The sequence below is a fragment of the Dermacentor albipictus genome, chromosome 1 (genome assembly GCF_038994185.2).
Source record: "Dermacentor albipictus isolate Rhodes 1998 colony chromosome 1, USDA_Dalb.pri_finalv2, whole genome shotgun sequence".
Lineage (NCBI taxonomy): Eukaryota > Metazoa > Arthropoda > Arachnida > Ixodida > Ixodidae > Dermacentor > Dermacentor albipictus.
The window spans coordinates 160,335,766-160,355,509 of record NC_091821.1 but is presented as its reverse complement, the minus strand read 5'-3'; the positions used below and the strand labels follow the sequence as shown (position 1 = coordinate 160,355,509).

The following is a 19,744-nucleotide window of genomic DNA, read 5'->3' as shown; positions in this document are numbered from 1 at the left end:
TACCCGAGCACATGAGGGTTGGACCCTCCTGCGTTTAACCATGCGTGGCTTAGCTGTGTCCGGGGAAAAGGGGATCCTGGGGGTTGAGCTGATGCTGGGTGTTCGGACCTTTAACCCTTTCGCTGTCGGACCTTTATGGCCGTGACGCACCCCCAGTGTCGGCTTGGTTTCAGGGAACGAGCATAACAACGAATGAACATAGCAATTTATTTTTGATTATGCTTGGTATACAAATAACATAGTCAATGCAATATGCACATTTCAGTGTCCTGCAGCTGCTATTAGTAAACATCATCATCAGCCTGACTATAGCATCCGTTCAGCATCCGAATCTGACGATGCGGAACTCGCCTCTTCCTCGCATGAGACTGTCTGAGTCCGAATCCGAGCTCAGCTCGTATTCTCAATTGGAATTGAGCCATTGCTCCAATGAGCAGACGAAGGTCCCGCGCGCTCAGTCACCCGAAAGTAACCGCGCGCAGGGAGGATGCGCTTTCAGTCGCCTGCACAACGGAGAGAAATAGGACGTTGCGTGATCAAGAAGACAAAGGGAGATGGGAAAAGGCTAAAACAAAGTTCGAGGGGCTTTACGTTTACTGCTGCAAGTTGGAAGTGAGGGTACGGCGAGAGAGCGAAAGCAGCAATCGAGTCACTCTTTCCGGAGAGACAACGGTGCGTGCCCCTGAACTTGACGTGCCATAGCAGACACCCACCAACAGAAGAAAAATAAAAACCTTCAAACCAGCGGAGATTGTAGAACAACCCTTGAACCCATAACCACACGTGCGCGACGCATGATCCAGCGAACGCAGAGCCACCGCGCCACTCAGCAAAGAGAGAGGGGCGAGTGGCAGTCGCACCATACTCTTCAATACTTGTACTAACACAGGTTGGGGCGAAAATGCGAACTTGTAGAAAGAGTCAACAGATGGCGTGGCCAGTCCAGGAGCGCCAGCTTTGTGCTCAGGCGCGAAATTTTGAACGCACGATAGAGAACGTACCGGTACATCTGTGACAGCGAAAGGGCTAAGGCCCCCCGGCGGAGGCAACACACCTCTTTGGTCTCTGCTTCAAGTAGACAGCACCCCCGGATTGACCCACTTGGGGGAAATCGGCAGTCACCTTTTTCTTTCTATCTCTCCTCATATCTTCGTCTTTCTCTTTCACTTTTTGGCCTTTCCTATCTTCTTCTCTCTTCCATTTACTTCCTTTCTCCTTGGTGGCAAGGGTTAACCTTGTGTGGCTATCCTATCTTGGGTACACCATATTTGGTTATAGTGACGGCGTACGACTGACGTCGTGCAGACTTGTACGCAAGCTCTGCCACATCCCCTCGTTGGGCTTCGTGGTGGGCACTGTTGCTGAATTTTTATCTATTTTGCTGCAAACTTCTTTCCCCTCACTTCCTGATCGCCCTCAGAAACGGCGCACCGAATATGTCTTCCAGTTTTTTGGATGCCAAATCCACAACTTCCCCCACTTCCATGTTATTCACTCTGAAAAGTCTAACAACCAGTGCAAACCAGCCTGCTGATCATCCTCAATGCATGACGTTGTCTGTGAAAAGAAAGCACACTGCTATAGATTTAGAAAGGAAGTGCTTTTAAGCAATGAGGCGATCATCGCGAACGTGCTTAGATCGAATAGCGACAACTACAGTGATGCCAACGGCAGCAGCGATGACGCGGTAGGGCAAGCTGGCTCACTGTTGATCTCGCAGGGGGCCCTGTTAATTATTCAGTCTCCCTGGTGCTTTGCTTTTGCAAGGGACCTTCTGCTGCACTGCATGGAGCACCTGGATGCCTTGGAGAAGGGTGTCTCGCATAAAAGCAAGCAAAGCTGAAGGTCATGGGGCTTTCTCGTGCAAGGCAGTGAGAAGTACGTGGCGAGATTCTTGTCTCAATCTCGCCCCGTTTCTTCTGGATTTCTCAAGCTGAGAGGCTGCCGCAGCAACAATCGTGCATTCTTTAAATGGCCCCTTTTGGGGCCAGCAAAGCGATGTGTTGGCGGAGCTCGCATGTCACTTGCCACCTGTGACCCTACTTTATTAGCCGTACCATTCTTGAACGCCGACAGCCACAGCTTGTTACATGCTATCGGTGGGTGCAGGAAGCAGAGTTAAACGGGGCACTGGCCTCCCTGCCATTATAATTTTTGCAAAACAGTTCTGCCATTCCCCATTTTGATTTTTTTTCATGCATCTAGTCGCATGCAACAATTTTTGGTTACAACAATGGAATTTTCGTGGCACTTAAGTATTGTTATAAGTGGGCATGCTCACGCAGCCTGTCACTTATGGGACGACCTGACGGTCCCACGTAGAAATGGTCGCATGTCAAAAGTATATGGTAAACTATATCTCTATTACACTCAAGAACTTGGTGCGGTGTTTCTTATTGCACTATTTCTTTTTTCTTCATTCGCATTTAAACCATACTGTGATGAAAAGTGACCGTGTAGTTAGGAAAAAGTACTTTTTACCACTGGAGCTTGTTAAAATGACCCATTCAAACACATACAAGTGCATGATGAATACACCTGCCTCCTGTTGAGCCACATTGAAAGCCACAATAATGGTGCCAACAGTTCCAAAATCACCGCAGGCCCATATGCACTTATTATGTAATGCTCCTTTTGATGGTTTTTAGAGTGCAGCTCTTAGGCATAAACTCCTGCGTTGAGTGATGGAGCCGTCCCTTGACGTAACCGAGCGAATGAGCACAGCGAAGGATGAAAGAGAACCCGAAATGCAGTGGGGGATGAAAGATGGCGATAGCAAAGAGAGCGCAAGGAGGAAAGCAGAGGAGCAGGGTATGGCGAAACCATGAGAAGAAAAGCATAGTGCTGCGCAAGACGGGCTCTGCGACGACAACTCTAGGAGATGGTGCCAGAGTAGTGCGCCATCGTCTGTTCATCGATGACATGCATCGAGCGCATCCACCATACTATATGGAAATGAAGCGCTGCATGAGCCGAGATTTGGCTGCAGCGGCAGCTGTTAATCTGCGCCATGTCACCCACGTGCTGCCTCTTGCGATCTCTCTGTTAGCAAGGCAGTCGCACCACGCGTTGCTGTTTGCAATGTGCCGCACGATACAGATTGTCTGTGCCAGCCAGTATATCCTGAAATGAAAATATGTACTGATAGGGCTGCGCTCAAGTTTGGAAACTTGGAAACAAAACTTGGAAAAAAATTCACGGCTCTGCAATGTACTCACAGAATGTCTTCATTCTTCAAGCTTGTGGAGTAGTTCAGGAGCCTTAAGGTTAAACAGTTTTTTCATAGGTGCTTGATATGTTTTATGCAATGCAATGCTGTTTCAATACAACCTGCATGTTTGCAGAACATGCTAGCCCTCCATATGCAATGTAGCAGGACTGTGCAACAGATGCAGAAGGCATATCTGGCGCAAGTGCATAGTTGAAACTGGTGATGGCCCATTGCATTTGGTAAAAACACATTTCTGCAAACAAAAAGGTATCTTATTCCTGCATTAGTATGGTATTCTGACAGCAAAAACTAATTTGAAAAAAAAAATTGGCATGAACTAACATGTACAGCACCTTTGTCAGGCAACAAATTTGCTCATGAGAAACGGGCGCCATAAAAAATTAAATCTCGGTACTTGCTTCACAGTGTACGTTTTGTCCTGTAGGCCTGAAATGTGAGACACCACAGTGCCCAAACAGCTGCTATGCATTTTGGCTTTATTGGCCAAGCAAGCAGATTACAGCATGTTAAGACATAGGTGCTGCCCCTAATTTTTGCCTTTACGAAAAATTACAGCATTGTGGTGAAGCAACCTTTTCTTTGTGTTGTGATTATTCGGGCACAAACATTGAAGTCCAGCACATAATTGTTCATTTTTGTTAATAAGTTTGTTGCTGAGAGGCAGTCAGCCTGTTCCTTTCTTTTGTTAGTGGTGGAAACTACCCTTTTTGTGTTCAACAGCACAATAAAGTGCCTTAGATTCTGGCATTCCAAATTTTCTGGCTTGGTCTATGGAGCTATTTTTTGTCAGCTACAATGTGTGTTGTGTTGACACATAAAAGGAAAGCAACTGAACATTGTGGTTCATTCTGTCTTAAGTTGCATCAGTGATTTCTCATCACCCGCCGTGGTTGCTCAGTGGCTATGGTGTTAGGCTGCTGAGCACAAGGTCGCGGGATCGAATCCCGGCCATGGCGGCCGCATTTCGATGGGGGCGAAATGCGAAAACACCCGTGTACTTAGATTTAGGTGCACGTTAAAGAACCCCAGGTGGTCGAAATTTCTGGAGCCCTCCACTACGGCGTGCCTCATAATCAGAAAGTGGTTTTGGCACAGAAAACCCCATAATTTAATTTTAAATTTGATTTCTTATTGTGATCTAAATTGCTGCAGCATTAAAAAAGCCCAGTGAACCTAATGAGCACAGTAAATGAATCTGTCTAGTTTCTAAGCATTGCTATCGTGGGCACCTGAGAAAAATGCTGTTTCTGTACACAGAGCAGGTAGCCTACAATTTCGCTCAAAGTACTATTTGCCCTTTCCCTTACCATCTTGAAATCCCTGCCACTTTTTGTTTTTATTGTGATGCACCAACAAACAAATGTGGTTACTGCTACATTTCTTTAAACATCGTGGCCAAATAGTGCCTACAGTAAAGAAACTGGCTGTGGCTTAGCTAAGGTTAAGCCCAGGATGCGAAGCATACTAGCCTTTATTTTAACGCGACAGCGTTAAGGAGCTCGTGTCGCAGAAAAGCCGGTGTCGTCGGCATCGGCTCAGGCGTGCGGCACTTGCTCAGGCGCACATTTCGTTGTCGCGCCGAACGCTGCGTTGCTCGACGCTCACCGCGTCCGATGCGGGGCGCGTAGTCGCTGCGCCGTAGCAAAGCCACCTAGAAACAGTCTCTGTAGCACGCCGCAACCTTCGCTTCTCATTCCAACGAGCAGCTCTGCCTCCAGGAGGCATCTCACCTCGTGAGTGTCTAGCAGAGGCAAGCGCAGCTGCTTAGGGACTTTAGCTTATATACCGCCGCGACGCTGCGAGCGACGGCGCGAGTTGGAGCCCCGTTTCTCCTCTGTCGTGACGTCACGGCATCACGTGGTCAGCCTTGAAGGCGACGCCGCGAGCGACGGCGGGAGTTGGAGCCCCGTTTCTCCTCTGTCGTGACGTCACGGTATCACGTGGTATTGAAGGCGACACCGCCGCGCCTGAGGAGCTGGGTTGCGCTCTAGTAATATGCTTCGCATAAAAAAAAAAAAGCTTCCTCAGCATTACCATTATTACTTACTAAATATTATGAGTGATGATCATATGAAAGAACACCATGACGAATGTTAATTTACCATTTTACCAAACAGCTGTCTGCCTGAGTTTTGTCACTTCCTCCAGAGTGGACTATTTTGTCATCCCCGAGGTTTCACTTTTTTTGTCTGTCCTGTGCATTTGTGTTCTGTGCTGCCTTCTATAAGACACTGTTAATTCTTTGCAAGTACAGTAAAATTGTCTCAACATAGGCTGTACAGTGTTGTCACTGCGAAGTATGTCTTCACCTACATTAATATTAAAACAATCATGAGTAAAAATTAGAATGGTGGTGCATTGAACACCACCTCCACAATATGACTTCAGTCCAAAATGAGTCAAAATATGGTGGCAATTACTATAGTGAGATCAGGTAAAACAAAACAAGGAATCTTGCTGATAAAATATGGCACCAGCTAGTCACAGGAAACAGTGTCACTGGTGGCACGGCCTCCAACATTGAGTAGTGTAATAAAGGACTGGTCATGTAGGTCATTTTGATACAGCATAGCATATTGATGTGTGAAACGTTGTAGGCATTGCTCTATGGCAGCACATCACTGCTTTTGGTGGAATAGAAACAACTACAAAAAATGGGAAAGTTGTGAAATTGTGCATGGTGGGACAGCATTTGCTGATAGCTCCTTTTAAAAGAAGGTGCATTTGAAACACTTTCTTGGAAAGATTCATAAAAGTACACGTTCTATTACCAGACACATATTCCGCGCCTTTCTCAAAAACAGCATGAATGTAGAGCGGTGCAAGGTGGTTCATTTTCAGAGAAGTCTTATGAATATTTTTTGGTACTTGCTGACTTACTGACATCTAGGACTAGATGACAGGTTGGCTGTCTCTCATTATTAAATACAGTCTTTCCTTTTGATACTGATATAACTTTTGACAAGTGTCGAGACTAGTTTAAAACTGGTTGTACTTTCTGAAGCACAGCATCTCTTCTGGCGGCTTTTTTTTTTATATATATATATATAGCACGAGCACACAGTACACTGTTTGCTTTCTTGAAAGGAAAACATTGGGTGAAAAGCATGAGGGTTGTAGATAAGCTGCTACCATGACTGTTAGTGAGATGAGGAATTCGTCTCTGACACATAACTTTCTTAGTTGTAAGGTAGCTTAGGGAGTATCTTACCACCTATTTAATCATGAATGGGTGACATGTGCAAAAATGGAAGCACCATCAAACAATCAATGCATATTGAAAGAAATTGCTTTACCAAAAAGATTCTTATGGGAAAAAAAAAAGCATAGATACTGTTCCCTGCTCAGTGAGCAGTGGATAGTACAAAAACAGAGTGAAGTTACCTAGTAGTGTTAAATCAGTTTGAAACAGAAAGCAAGGCAGTTTAATTGCTTCACTGTTATTTGCCATCATGAATGCATAAAAGATGATGCTTTCAAGTATTCATCAGCATCGGCACATAAGGTATTCCAGTTACTGCTTGTGGGGGAGAAAGAGTACTTAAAATTATTATTGTGAGACAAAAATTCACTTTCCTTCTGTTTGATCATGTTGGAGGTTGTCTAGCATAGTTTATCAGTACTTTTTTATAATTGTTAAATGCTGAAAAACTAAACTACTTGAATATACACCTGGCGATGTCTTTTATCTCATTTTTAATCTCTCCCTTCAACAGGCAAAGATATGAAAGAGAAAGCAAACATCATTGTGGCAGAAGTGTTTGACACGGAGCTAATTGGCGAAGGTGCAATTGAAACGTTTGCTGATGCACTTTGTAGACTTGCGCAGGTAGGCAAGCATTTCCAGCTTTCTTGCTATCTTACTTGTTACACATAGACATACATTGTGTTTTAAAAGCAGTAATTGACATGGAGTTGTTTGCAATACTGTGCATGTGTAACCCATTCATTGTGCTTTCGATTATTAAATTTGACAGGCATATCTTAATCAAGTGTGACAGTCTTCAGTTTTACAGCTCTTTCGTACGTCTTGTGTGGTAATGAAATTTCAGCAACATTTTGACTTTACAATTTGAACAGTTGTCACTGAGTTACCTTTTGTAAAGCACCCTGAACCTGAAAGGGCACCTCACCAGGCCCCATTGCAAATTTTGGTTATAAAGTGAAACCTCTTTAAACCATAGTTGTCTGGAGCTTGGAAAAAGTATGTACTACACGGTAGTAGTCGAACCCACTTATAACGATACCAGTTTTAACAATGTATCGGTTATAACAAAGAAGCTGCGGCACTGTCAACTTTTGTACGTTTTCCATGGTGAAATAACCTGCTTACTACAATGCCTCGATGCCACATTGTCAACGATGAAGTGTGGCTGCTGGGTGTCCAAGCCGAAAGGTAGTGAAATGTGAAATCCTTGAAAAGAAAAAAGAGAAAACGAGAAATTCAAGCCGCTGCATGATCGGCTGCTCCAACAGCTGCCACACGCTCATTTTCCAGCCATCTCCATGCAGCTCTCTCCCATCACCCTTCCACCCCTCCGAACACGAACGGGCTGCGTGCATAGCTCTACGCCGTACCACCCTACGAAACATGAATGGACAGCGTCAACTGCGCCACTCGCAGATTGCTTGCATGTTGCTCACTGGCTCCTCATACAGCGCAGTTCCGCAAACAGCTTGATTATATGGGTTCGTCTTTGTTGGTTGCGTCAAAATCATCAGCAATGCACAACATTGTCGTTGAAAAGAAAGCGCACGGCTATTGATTGGGAAACTAAATGCTTGTAACCGATAAGGCGATCGTCGAGAAAGTGCTTGCATCAGACAGCGACGGCGACGACAACAGCGATGACACAGTAGCGCAGGCTGCTTCAACGTTGTCTTCACAGGAGGCCCGGCAGATGATCCCTCCAGGGCTTCGTTTTCGCGAGGAACCTTCCGCTGCACTACATAGAGCATCTGGATGCCTTGGAGGAGGATGTCGACAAGCTTTGAGTAAAGCATGCGAGGCTGCTGACGGACATAGGTTTTTCTCGTGCAAGCCAGTGAGAAGTATGTGGCGAGATGCTTGTGGCGATCTCTCCTCGGCGTTTCTTCTGGATTTCTCAAGCTGACAGGCTGCCGCGGCAGCCTTCTTGCAATTTTTAAAAGGGCCTTTTGGGGCCAACAAAGCGATGCCTCGGCGGTGCTCGCACATCGCTTGCCACCCGTGACACCTCTTTCCAGTTGTTATAGCAGTGCTATTCTTGAACGCCGACAGTCGCGGCTTGTTACACGCGATCGGAGCGCCCAGGAAGCAATTAAACGAGTCAACACAATCGGCATCCGGATGGAGGAAGGTGGTGGGGAGGGGCACTGGCCTCCCCACCATTATAGTTTTCTCAGATCAGCTCTTCTGCCATCTCCTCTATTTTGATTTTTTCTTGCAACCTGGTCAGCAATTATCAGTTATAACAATGGGATTTTCGTGGCACTTGAATATTGTATAAGTGGGTTCGACTGTACTGCTTAACCGAACTAGCTTGAGATCGCCCACTTACTAGTCAAAAACAGAACTAGAGTGCAATGAAAGGGCAAAAACATGCAGTATTTATTCACTTCATGCGACAAAAGTCTTTATTTTCATTTGATGCCGCAGCGGCCAAGCAGCGACGGCAGTGGCCTCAAACCTACTGAAGCTGCGAGCCAGCTTTTCAGCCAGCCCCCTCTTCTCAGCAAACACTCGCATGGCAGATTCCTCGTTGGCATTGCATATTCTCCCTGCATGGGTGCGGTAGCACTACAGAAGTGGGGGGGCACCTTTTTTTTTGCAGGGTGCTGTTCTCGTCGCGATGATTGCATTCATGAGGCTGACATAACACGCAGCTTCTGCCCTGTTCGGCCTGAATCGCCCATGCTGTCGCTTTCCGTGTTGACCTCATCACTGTCGTTAGGCAACTCTTCTGCAACAGAGGCAACTGCCAAGTTGTTGCAGAAGGCAACTGCCGGCATTGCTACTCTGCAGCAGTGCTAAGCAACTTCTTCACATTCCAAATGCCACACGCCGTAGTCAATGGTAGATCCTTCTCACGTGCCAGCGCCGACTTCTTCGTGCAACGTTCGATAGCACGAAACATGTTCAATTTTTCTTCTACGCTGAGCACTCGGTCTTTTTTATCCAAGCTTCGGCATGACGAGAGTCCTAGCTTACACGACGCCACAATGCTCTGGCAGGGCACCCATAGAGTTTTTCACTGTAACACCTAGTGCGAAATCTGGCGCCGCCGTCTGTGGGAGTTCCCTAAGGGGCGCTGTGCTTTCATGGGAATGATGGTACAGTGGCCGACCGATTTTCCGGACTCCGAAAATTCGGACATGCCCGATTATTCGGTCAGCTTCGCGGCACCGCCATTCTACCCATAGACCATAATGTATAACAACTGCCGAAAGTTCGGACACCTTGCAACCTCTCGTCTGATTTTTCGGACACTCCTTGAGCCAACTCGGTCGAGAGCACCATGCACCGACTCTGACCGGTGCATGGTTCGACTTGCTGAACGCCATTTTTGTTGTGAACGGAGCTTCCTTGCTGCCCCACGAAGTGGCGCTACTGGAAATCCCCGCTCATCATCATCGTTTCTGCCTGGTTAGATAGAGTGGCTCGGCAGCAGTTCCGGTTTCAGCTTAGTAAGCCATGTCAAGACAATCCAGCAGCTGATTTGTTTCTTTGCGCAAGACGCTGCGAGCAGGCCGTGCGTTTTTCGTTTGTGCGACTGGTGTCGGCACGGTGGTGTTTGCTTTGTGTGCGATTCCGGACACCGTCTCTTTTGACAGTTTGACAGGTGCTGACACTGCTGTATTGACATGCACAGAACTTGACGACGGCAAGACCATTCGTCAGGTTTCTGCTGCACCGCCGGACGATGACTCTCAGTCGGAAGATGACGCACCATGTGCTGCGCTGCCGTGTTGGCATGCGGAGCGTGTACAAACAGTAACTGTGCTTTCAGCCGCTAATAGTGACCGTACGACCCTCTCCGAGATTCAGGCTTATCTGATAGCGCGTAAACGGAACAGCGTGCAACGGCGCATTCACGATTTCTTCCAAGCCTACTGCCGAGCCCGAATAAGTGCGTGGAAATAAAGGATTTCATTTTGTTTTTCTTAATCTGCTTTTTCGGACACCTGTTTATTCGGACATTTTCGCAGTCCCCGTGAGGTCCGAATAAACGGTCGGCGACTGTATATGTGTCTGCAAGACTTGTGTTGGCTGGTGTGTTAAGAGGCTTAGTCTAAAATGTGGATATGGCTACACAAATACAGTTGAATCTCATTACAACGAACTTCGCGGGACCGCCGAATTTAATTTGTTGATTTGAATTATCGTAGTACTGAAAAATCAATATATTTTTAAAATATTTTATGTCAGTAATGTAACACAAGGAAAATTGCATACCTTTACAGCAGATGTGTTTGTTCATACGTAAATAATAAACAAGAACGCTGGGCACAGTTTAACTACAATTTATTGCTTGAAGAAGTCAGTAATCTTCTGGCAATTATACAGCAAGCGCTGCAGGATGAACGCCTCCACATCCTTGACCTTCATCGGGGACATCATTACAGTGCCCGAGGAATGATCGCATCTTTTCTTGAAAAACTAAAACATCCGAGCTGGAAACAGTCTCTTCCTCTTTGTGTGTTGATCCAGTGTCGGCATCGTCTTCGTCACTACTGCAATCTCCTTGCTCACACACTTTATTCACGATGTCTTCGTTGGTGAGCTCCGCGGATGTAGTCCTGTCATTGTAATCATCGAAGGTCACCGCGGTGTCGACGACGAGCTTCTCGGTAAGCTCATTCCACAGTTCTGGGTTGACCTGCTCTGTGTCATCGCAGTTTTGTGGCATAGGTGAAGCCTTTAAAAGGCCTGCCTTTCGCCAGCAGTTGCTGATCGTGCTTGCCTTCATGTTTCACCACGACCCTGTAAGCATTTCTGCAGCTTGACGGATGTTTACCTGTGTGGGCAGCTTCAGTCGAATATTGATCAAAAGGCGCTGCATTAGACACTTCCAAAGTTGGGCCTTCACACATGTGATGATGCCCTGGTTCAAATGTTGGAGCAAAGAAGTACAATTCGGGGGCATAGAGAGAGAGAGCAGATGATAAAGGAAAGGTAGGGAGGTTAACCAGGACTGAGCCTGGTTGGCTACCCTACACTGGGGAAAGGGAAAAAGGGACGCTCAATCGCACATTCACGATATGTGCCGAGCAATTGTCAACGATGAGGATAATTTTCTGTCTTTCATCTTCATTGTGTCGTCGAGCTGCAGCAGCCACTGAGTGAACAATTCTCGCGTCATCCACGTCATCCACGGCTCAGTAGTTGCAAGGCAACGGGACATTTTTCAAGCAGCGCAGCTTAGCAGACTTGCCAGCGACTAGCAGCTTGAGTTTTTCCCTGCCCGTGGAGTTGCAGCAGAACAGAGCCGATACGCAAAGACGTGATTTCTTTCTGCCCTTGCACCTGGCACCGTTGAAGTTCATTGTTTTATCAGGCAACAACTGATAAAAGAACGCCGTTTCATCGCCGTTGAAAACGTCGTCTGGAGAGAAACACTCAATGATCTCTTGAAAGCGCTTGTTCTGCCAAGCAACCACACTCTCACCATCTGCTGCCTTTTCTTCGCCACAATCAACCTGCCACGCAATTCGTTCATTTATTCACAACAGAGATAGAAACATTATCTTGGGTTGCAGCGCGAAGGGACACGGACACAGACTAGAAACAGACAGGACGAGTGCTACCAAAGATCGTATTACCGTACCAACTCGCCAAGCTTTGTATCCTTTTGCAGCATTTGAAGTGTGGTGAACCTATGATTTTGAGGGGCGAGCTTCACTGCCAACATCACTCTCCACTCGCTCTGCCAAGCCTCCGATAGCGGAATTCCTTCCCTGCGTTCTCCTACACCAGAGCCGAAGATTCACCTCAAACTTAATGATCAGGCGTACTGCTTTTCTCTCTCTCCTTTTCCTTTTTTTCTCCCTCTCTCTTCCCTCTTCCACTATTACTGCGCGATGCACTTTGGGTGACGGTCTCATGCGTGAGCTGTTTCACTTGTAGTATTTCGCACTGCAATTGATATCGCGTGTTGTGCACAACACCTGGCTAGCGATATAACACAGTATCACACGAGCACTAGGCAGGTGTAAGTGGATCAAAGACCACAATATGCAGTGGAACCTGGTATAAAATGACAGATAATTTGGTTTCCCACGAGTGCAACTGCATTATGTGGCAACAAGTAGATGAAATGGAAGTACGCTCCTCTTGCTACAGCACAGAGGGAAACTAAGACTCGCAAACATTCGGTTTGTAGGTTTTATTATTTCTCTACACTTAAAATCATTTAGTAAAGCAACAGATCAAATAAATAATTGCTGTAGCCTAGAATAATTCTGCAGGTCACTCGTCCCGGTGGGTGACATTTTAGCAATGCAAATTACGTAGGCACACTTATATGTCTGACCTCGACTCTTCGTCTGGTAGTTGGGCTTCATTGAGAACAAGGGCTCACGGCATTAGCTTTGAAATTTCAGCTGTTCTTGCGGCTCATAGCGAAGTAAAACTTTGCAGATGCGATTGTCAATGCACATTGTGTACTCTGTGCTTATCTGTTTAAAATGGCCAAACCTGGTGAGAGGCCCTTTAACCAAACTCTTGCATGTGAACACGTATACTTACAAAATAATAAAAAAATAGTTGAAGTCATCTTAAAATCTTTGGTGGATTAGAGAAAGGCAGCCATCATTATCGCCTAACTATGTGGGATCCTATTTGTTTGTTGGTTTACACACGTAAGAATTTCAGCTGCAGCAGTTGCCCTATGAGGTGAATTTTATGTGCTCAATTCTCAAATGTAAGTACTATGTACTGCTACTGCAACAATTATTTTTTATGTTGTGTGGCTTCAGGGCATTCTGCAGAGGCTGGTGTGGATGTGTTTAGAGAGGTTTTTTGTTGTAATGAATACGGTGAAGTTTTTTGAGGAGCTGTGTGCGTGGGGAGAGAGGCTGTCGGGGAAGTGGAGGAAGCGGAGCTAATAGCCACCCCCACTGGCATGTTCATGGCCTTTCATCACAAGAGCCCACACAAGCGTGCGAAAAAAGTTAATTTTAAGTGGTACCTTTTGTTACCTAGTGGTCACTTATATGCCTGGCACTAGCTGGCCAGAAATTAAGTATTTCACCTGTGGTTTCTGCACTTGGCACAAAGATGTAAAAATCATTGTGCTGGTAAAGCCTGTCAGTCTCACCTTCTGCTTCTACCTGCAGCCTGATTGCATCACAGTACCTCATGCAGCAACAGTGTATGCTCAGGTGGTGGAGTCATCATTCTTGAGAAGCTACCACATACCAAATCCCATTCAAGTGACACCTGAGCTTATAGTCGAGGTGCCTGCATCAGTGCGAACTTGCCCTGGCATCGCTGCTGTGCATGACATTCAGCTGAGCCAGCTGCAGCCGGATGATTTTGTGTGTGTCACTGACCAGATGCCTGTTTTCAGGTGAATGAATACCCATTATAACATGACAGTTCACATTGTGATTTGTGTGGTTGTTCACTTGGTGACTAAAGATTTACTAAAGGTTAATGCAATGCCAGTTTAGACTGCTTGACTTTTCTTTTCAAACTCTGTCCTCGTTTCTTTTTTCTTTTTCTTTTTTCTTTTTTTTTCGGGAAGTTGATTAGTGGACAAAATGAAGGCCCAACTTTCCTTTAATTTTATGCTTTATGTGTGGTGCTAGCGATGTCAGTGCAATGTCATATTTAAGCATTTGATTGTGTATTTAGGTCATTGATATGCTTTGGGAGCTTCCTAATGTTACCAGTTTGCCTGTTAACATTTTGAATACTGGGTGTGTGTGTTGTTATACATATACACAAGCAACTGTACTGAGTGTCAAACTGGGAAAAATACTGGTTTGGTTCATGTTCAGCACACTCTGATTTCGTTCTGGTTCAGTCCCAGCTGGAGAAATACAAATTGATAACCGATTCGCAAAAAGGTTTGCCAGAGTCCATTTTATCCAGCCCCATGGCAATATGCTGCAGAGTGCTATTGACTTGTCCGCATAGCGCATGTGCAAGATTCATCAGGAGAAGGCAGAAAATTATGATTGAATTACACAGATGTGAGGGAATTTTCATATGCATATTAGAGACAGAGATAGAATTCTTGCATCTGCGTAAAGTCTATGTAGGTACCACACTTGTTACTTTGACAGCAGCTGTCAGTTCATTTTCGCGTTGCTTAAGGTTTTTAATACAGGACTGGTGGTGCGTGAACCGTGGCATGTGATATATGATGTCAAAGACAGCACAAATTCATGTTGTATTACATAAATTACAAGTTCGAACTTAAAGGGTTTGCCAAGGAGAAAATGAACATGCTACTTAACAGCTTAATTTACGCTTACTTTTGATGTTACAAGGACTAGCTACGTATAATTCCCCTGTCATTCGGTCACTCGATTGGGATTATCTATGATCCAAATTTGCTCACTCAAGTTCATATAGACTGTCGTCTGTGCCCTCAAGCTCTGTAAGCTCAACAAACTCGATCCTAATTGCTGAATCTATAGGAGTGATCATTTTCTGTTTGTGTTGAAAAAGTTCATCAGGATGGGACTCAATTATGATTGAAAGTGCCCATGTTCTCGACAGTGTAGCAAGGTTCCAGTGGCTAGGACAGATGTGCTATAGTAAGTTCAGGGACCGCTTTTGCATCTGTGGCAAAAAACAATACGCATTTCATTTTCTGCTTGTAAGCAGAGAATACAGACCAAATAAACGAAGTGCTTCCAGCAAAAATCGAAACAGTATCTCCTGTGCTCGCCAAGCATATAGGTGCGTCACAATGTATGTGAACATTTCGTCTGCTGCTTTTCAAGATTTGTCGATCGCAGCGCCGCCAGAGCCACGCAGAGTGTGCTGCCCATTCCACTGCCCCTGCTAGTGCTCGGACGTACTCGGGGCTAAAAGCACGTACGAGGTGGCCATTACCATATGGTAACGCAGATATAGGGTTATAGTCGATTGTAATGCTCATGCAGCTTTTGAACCGGTTTTATCGTAAAAAAACTGCGCGTTAGATTAGAGTAAATATGGCACAGTTCTTGAGTGACCCTCTGTTGGGTCCACGATTGTCCAAAGGAGTGGTAGATACTGGGTTATAAATCTGTTCAATATGTAGCGCATTGTCCAAGCATGCGGCATGACCATGGGAGGTCTTATTGTGGCATTGGCACATATTTTTTTTCCCTACTTCTTTTTCATATAACTCTCGGGAAAGCTGAGAACTTTTCTTGTTTTTTTTGTGTGTGTGGTGGTTCTTTTTCTGTCTCCATGATTGTCTTATTCTCTATAATCAGCTTGCCCATTTTGTGGAAATTGTGTCCTTAAAAATCGCCCCCAGATTCTTTTTATGAGATTGCCTTCGGATATTACTGCATTACAGGGCAAAAAGGCAATGCCGAAACACTGAGTTTATTGTATCAGGCTGGTTTATCAACTGCAGTGATCGCTGTGTTGAGTAACGCCATCAGTCTTATACAGGAGGCTAGTGTAGACATGGCATAGTGATTTCAACTCTACTAACCTTGAAAAACATGAGAACAATGCGAGGGGCTGATGCAAATATTTTATAGCTAATGGAGCTTTGATGTTTGCGGGTGCAGTGGCTTGGTTGCACATCAGCAAGCATGTTTATCTTTTACATCCCATGCCAAGGGATCAGATAGTGAGAAGATTTTTCAGTTCCCGCTGACATTTCACGGTTGACAGTTCTCTTCTTTGAGTGAAAACTGATACAGCCAAAATAGTTCACAACATGGGTACACATCACGGTTGATGATGCACGTAATTTGTTTTAGTACCCAAGAGAAATCTTCACATACTGTAGTTACTGCTACACTGAAAGGCCACTTAGTGGTTCCCTGATGACCTTGTATGAACTGCCGTCACATAAATTTCACAGAGAATGAGCTAACACCTCTCCAAATCATCATGCAGCACGCAACAACAACACATTAAAGCAGCGCTGCACTGACTCGCACAAGCCAAAGAGGAGGAAAGGCTCGCCACATGCCCTTTCCTCCTCGCACGGTGAAAAGGTCTATATTTGTTTCTAGTAGTATTTAGCATCATTGTGGAACATTTCTTAAACTGCCAAGTTTTTTATGTAGTCCGTCCACATTGCATACTAGTAGTTTGTAATGTGTTCTTGGCATTCGGGTCTATTGGCCACATTTTTTTACGGCCACATTTTTTTACGCACACATCTCTACTACTTATTTCATTTACTACTACTACATTTACATTACATTATTACTATTACTACATTTACTATTTACATACTACTTATTTCATTTCGCCCTTGATCCTTTGCATCACTGCCATGGTGGTGTAGTGACTTTGGCATTGCACTGCTAAGCCCAAAAGCGGAATCGAAATCCCGGCTATGGCAGCTGCATTTGATGGAGCGAAATGCAAAAACTCCCATGTACTGTGCATTGGGTGCACATTAAAGAACCCCATGTGGTTAAAGTTAACCCGGAGTCCCCCACTACGGTGCCTCATAATCATATCTTGTATTAGGCAGTAAGACCCCAGAATTTCTTAATTTTTTTTATCCTTTGCATCATCGGTGTCAGGCTTTTACAGACAGTCCTAAGTGCCGCCTTCCTTTTTTTTTTTTTTTTTCAGTGTCCATGAAGTGTAATGATATGTATATACAGGGTGGCCCAGCTAACTTTAGCCTTTGGAGTAGCTGGACTGAACCAAGGTAATGTTGATTGCCGCCGCTTGGAGATACTCAGATTATATTTTTATTCAACCTAATTACATAATTAGTCCTAATTAATTAATATTCTCAAATATTATAGTTAGATCAAAAGTATCTATGAGAAAATTGTAGAGCGACATGAAAAGCTCCCGATACAGCTTTTCTGTTACTGAATACGTGCTACATAAAAGTATTTTTCCAAGCATGACACAAACCCGCAAATGCAAGCAAAATTGCCACGCGACTGGCCACTCGACGCGCTTTGCATGTATTTGCGGGCTTCTGTCATGCTTGGAAAAACACTTTTATGTAGCACGTATTCAGCAACAGAAAGCTGTATTAGGACTTTTTTTCATGTAGCTCAACAATTTTCTCCGTGACACTTTTAGTTTAATTGTAATATTTAAGAGGTTGATTAATTAAGACAAATTATTTAATTAGGCAGAATGAAAAAATATATATATATGTATCTCCAGGCGACAGCAAACAACATTACCTTGGTTCTGTCCAGCTACATGGCATTCACATATTTTTAAACTCTGGCTAACATTACATTAGCTGGAACACCCTGTAAACTCTTCCCATTTAGTTGCCCAAAGGCCAAACTACACCTACGCCTGCCGGCGCACGAAATCACGCGGCCACGCGCTTTGCATTTGCCGTGCCTCGCGAGTGATGGTGGTTTGAGCCTACAAGACGTGCACCAGCGCGTGTCCACTTGGCTCACTTTTTCGGCTTGCTAGATGTTTCATATTTTGTGAGGCAGCCAGAATGCCAATATTTGTCTAGAGAAGATATCTGGGCTTGTGCTGCACTTCAACATGCACGATCTGTCCTGCACCATATGCTGATCTGTGAGGCACTTGGGCACAAGCTTTCGTACACTTGTAAGCATGCATGTGGTTTGGCGTTAATGCATCGTTCTCATGTGCCAGAAATTATTTTTTCCTTTACTGGACCTAATGTTGGGAGGCTCATTTCAGCACACTTCTATTTTACATTTTAGTGATATAATTTTATGCTTTATGTGTGTTCTTCAGGTTCGTTTTCTCTGAAATTGAGACACTGACATTTAATGAAACTGCGGTTGTGCACCTAAAGATAAAAGTTGGTGGCACCTGCCATCTTGTTGTGATGTGGTGGGTGTTGGAGATGAACCCAAGTGACAGCATCCACTTGTCCTGTGCACCTTACTGGGCTCACCCCTCTGGCAAAGCGCAACCGGTAAGTCTATACAGAGTATCCTAAGCCACTGTGTACGTGCAAGTGACTGGTTGCTACAGAATACTTAATTTTGAAACATAACAGTGTCCACTGCATGAATAAGCAGATGTGTGCTTGTTTAACCTATGTTTAAGATAAATCTGCTAATGTGTGAATATTCTTGTTAGTCTAGCTAGCAAAAATAGGAATAGTAATTACTGTTTGCATTACTAATTAAAGAGCATTAGTAAAATAGAAAGCTGGGCATGTCGATAGTGATTCGCCTTTTTAGCTGCGCAACAGGTGGTGATGGCAAGAGGAAACATGCAGGCACTGACTTGCAAAAGTAAAATTTATTAAAAATAGTGAATAAATAAGTAGTTGCACTACATGAGCATCATATAAGCTCACGGGGAACTGACAAACAATAAATAGCAATTACAATTCAGAAAACATTGGTAAACCATATAAAATTGATTTTAGTCTTCTGAGAACATCACTAGGCTAAAGGAAACAAATATCCTAGACATATAATCAGGGTTGCGTGCAGCAGATCGTGAAGGGAGTCTTGCAAGCAAGGGGGTGCATGCAGGTGCACTGATTAGAAAAAAAATATAGATCGGTTGCACTATGTGTACAAAATTTTTATTGATCTGAAGGATCTGGCCAAGGCGTTTGGCACTTGTACTCTGATTGGAAGAGAAAGTGAGACATTGTCACTCAGGAACCCAGTAGGGGTTCAGTTAACCATAAAAAAGCGGTATGTGCCTTGCGAAGTGGCTGAGGTGTACTAACTGCCTGAATTTGAGGCGTTTTACATAGGTCAAGGTAAAGACTCTGAGAACACTAGCCGTCCTTGTCAGGCGCTGTGTACTTGCACCTAGCCAACACATTGCCATGAGCTCATGTCAATGCTACTCATGGCAATGTGTTGGCTAGATGTAACTACATAGAGCCTGACAATGACAGGTAGTGTTCCCCGAGTCTTTATGTCCGGTGCGCAAGCTGTTGTGATCGTCTCGTTTCATGCAGCGCATAATTTTGCGCGCTGTGCACAACGAAACATGACTAGCAGTATAATTTCAATCCTACACAAATACTGAGGCAGAACAAGCAGAACGCAGAGCAGCATCACGCACTGGAACACAGTAGAAAATGGCATAGTTTCGGTACCTGCGCACGGGACTGCACGACCGTGGGAACAAGCAGACGAAGCGGAAGTATATCTCTGTTGCTTTGGTGCGAAGTGAAACAAAAAACACTCAGACATTCCATTTGTGTGTTTTATTATTTCTCTAAACTTCAATTCCTCAATTCAAGCAACATTTCCGGCGTATGGAAAAAGTAGGTAAGCTGAGATGGCATGGAATCGTGTGCGCTGGCTTCTCACATGGTTCAGTACTGTAGGTTGTGTTGAAGCGGAAGGGAGACGAAGCATTTGCTCACCGCTGCTAGCACTTTTCATAATATCATCATCCCA

General features: G+C 44.7%; 1 protein-coding gene across 2 annotated transcripts in view; it reads left to right on the top strand.

The window, feature by feature from the left end:
* LOC135911164 (protein arginine N-methyltransferase 7-like) overlaps positions 1 to 19,744 on the top strand; it is an 89,632-nt gene that overhangs the window by 6,158 nt on the left and 63,730 nt on the right. For both annotated transcript variants that reach the window (XM_065443356.2, XM_065443363.2), the window contains exons 5-7: positions 6,949 to 7,061; positions 13,550 to 13,782; positions 18,102 to 18,285. In XM_065443356.2, the coding sequence (XP_065299428.1) occupies positions 6,949 to 7,061; positions 13,550 to 13,782; positions 18,102 to 18,285 (530 nt within the window). The remainder of the gene's footprint in view (positions 1 to 6,948; positions 7,062 to 13,549; positions 13,783 to 18,101; positions 18,286 to 19,744) is intronic.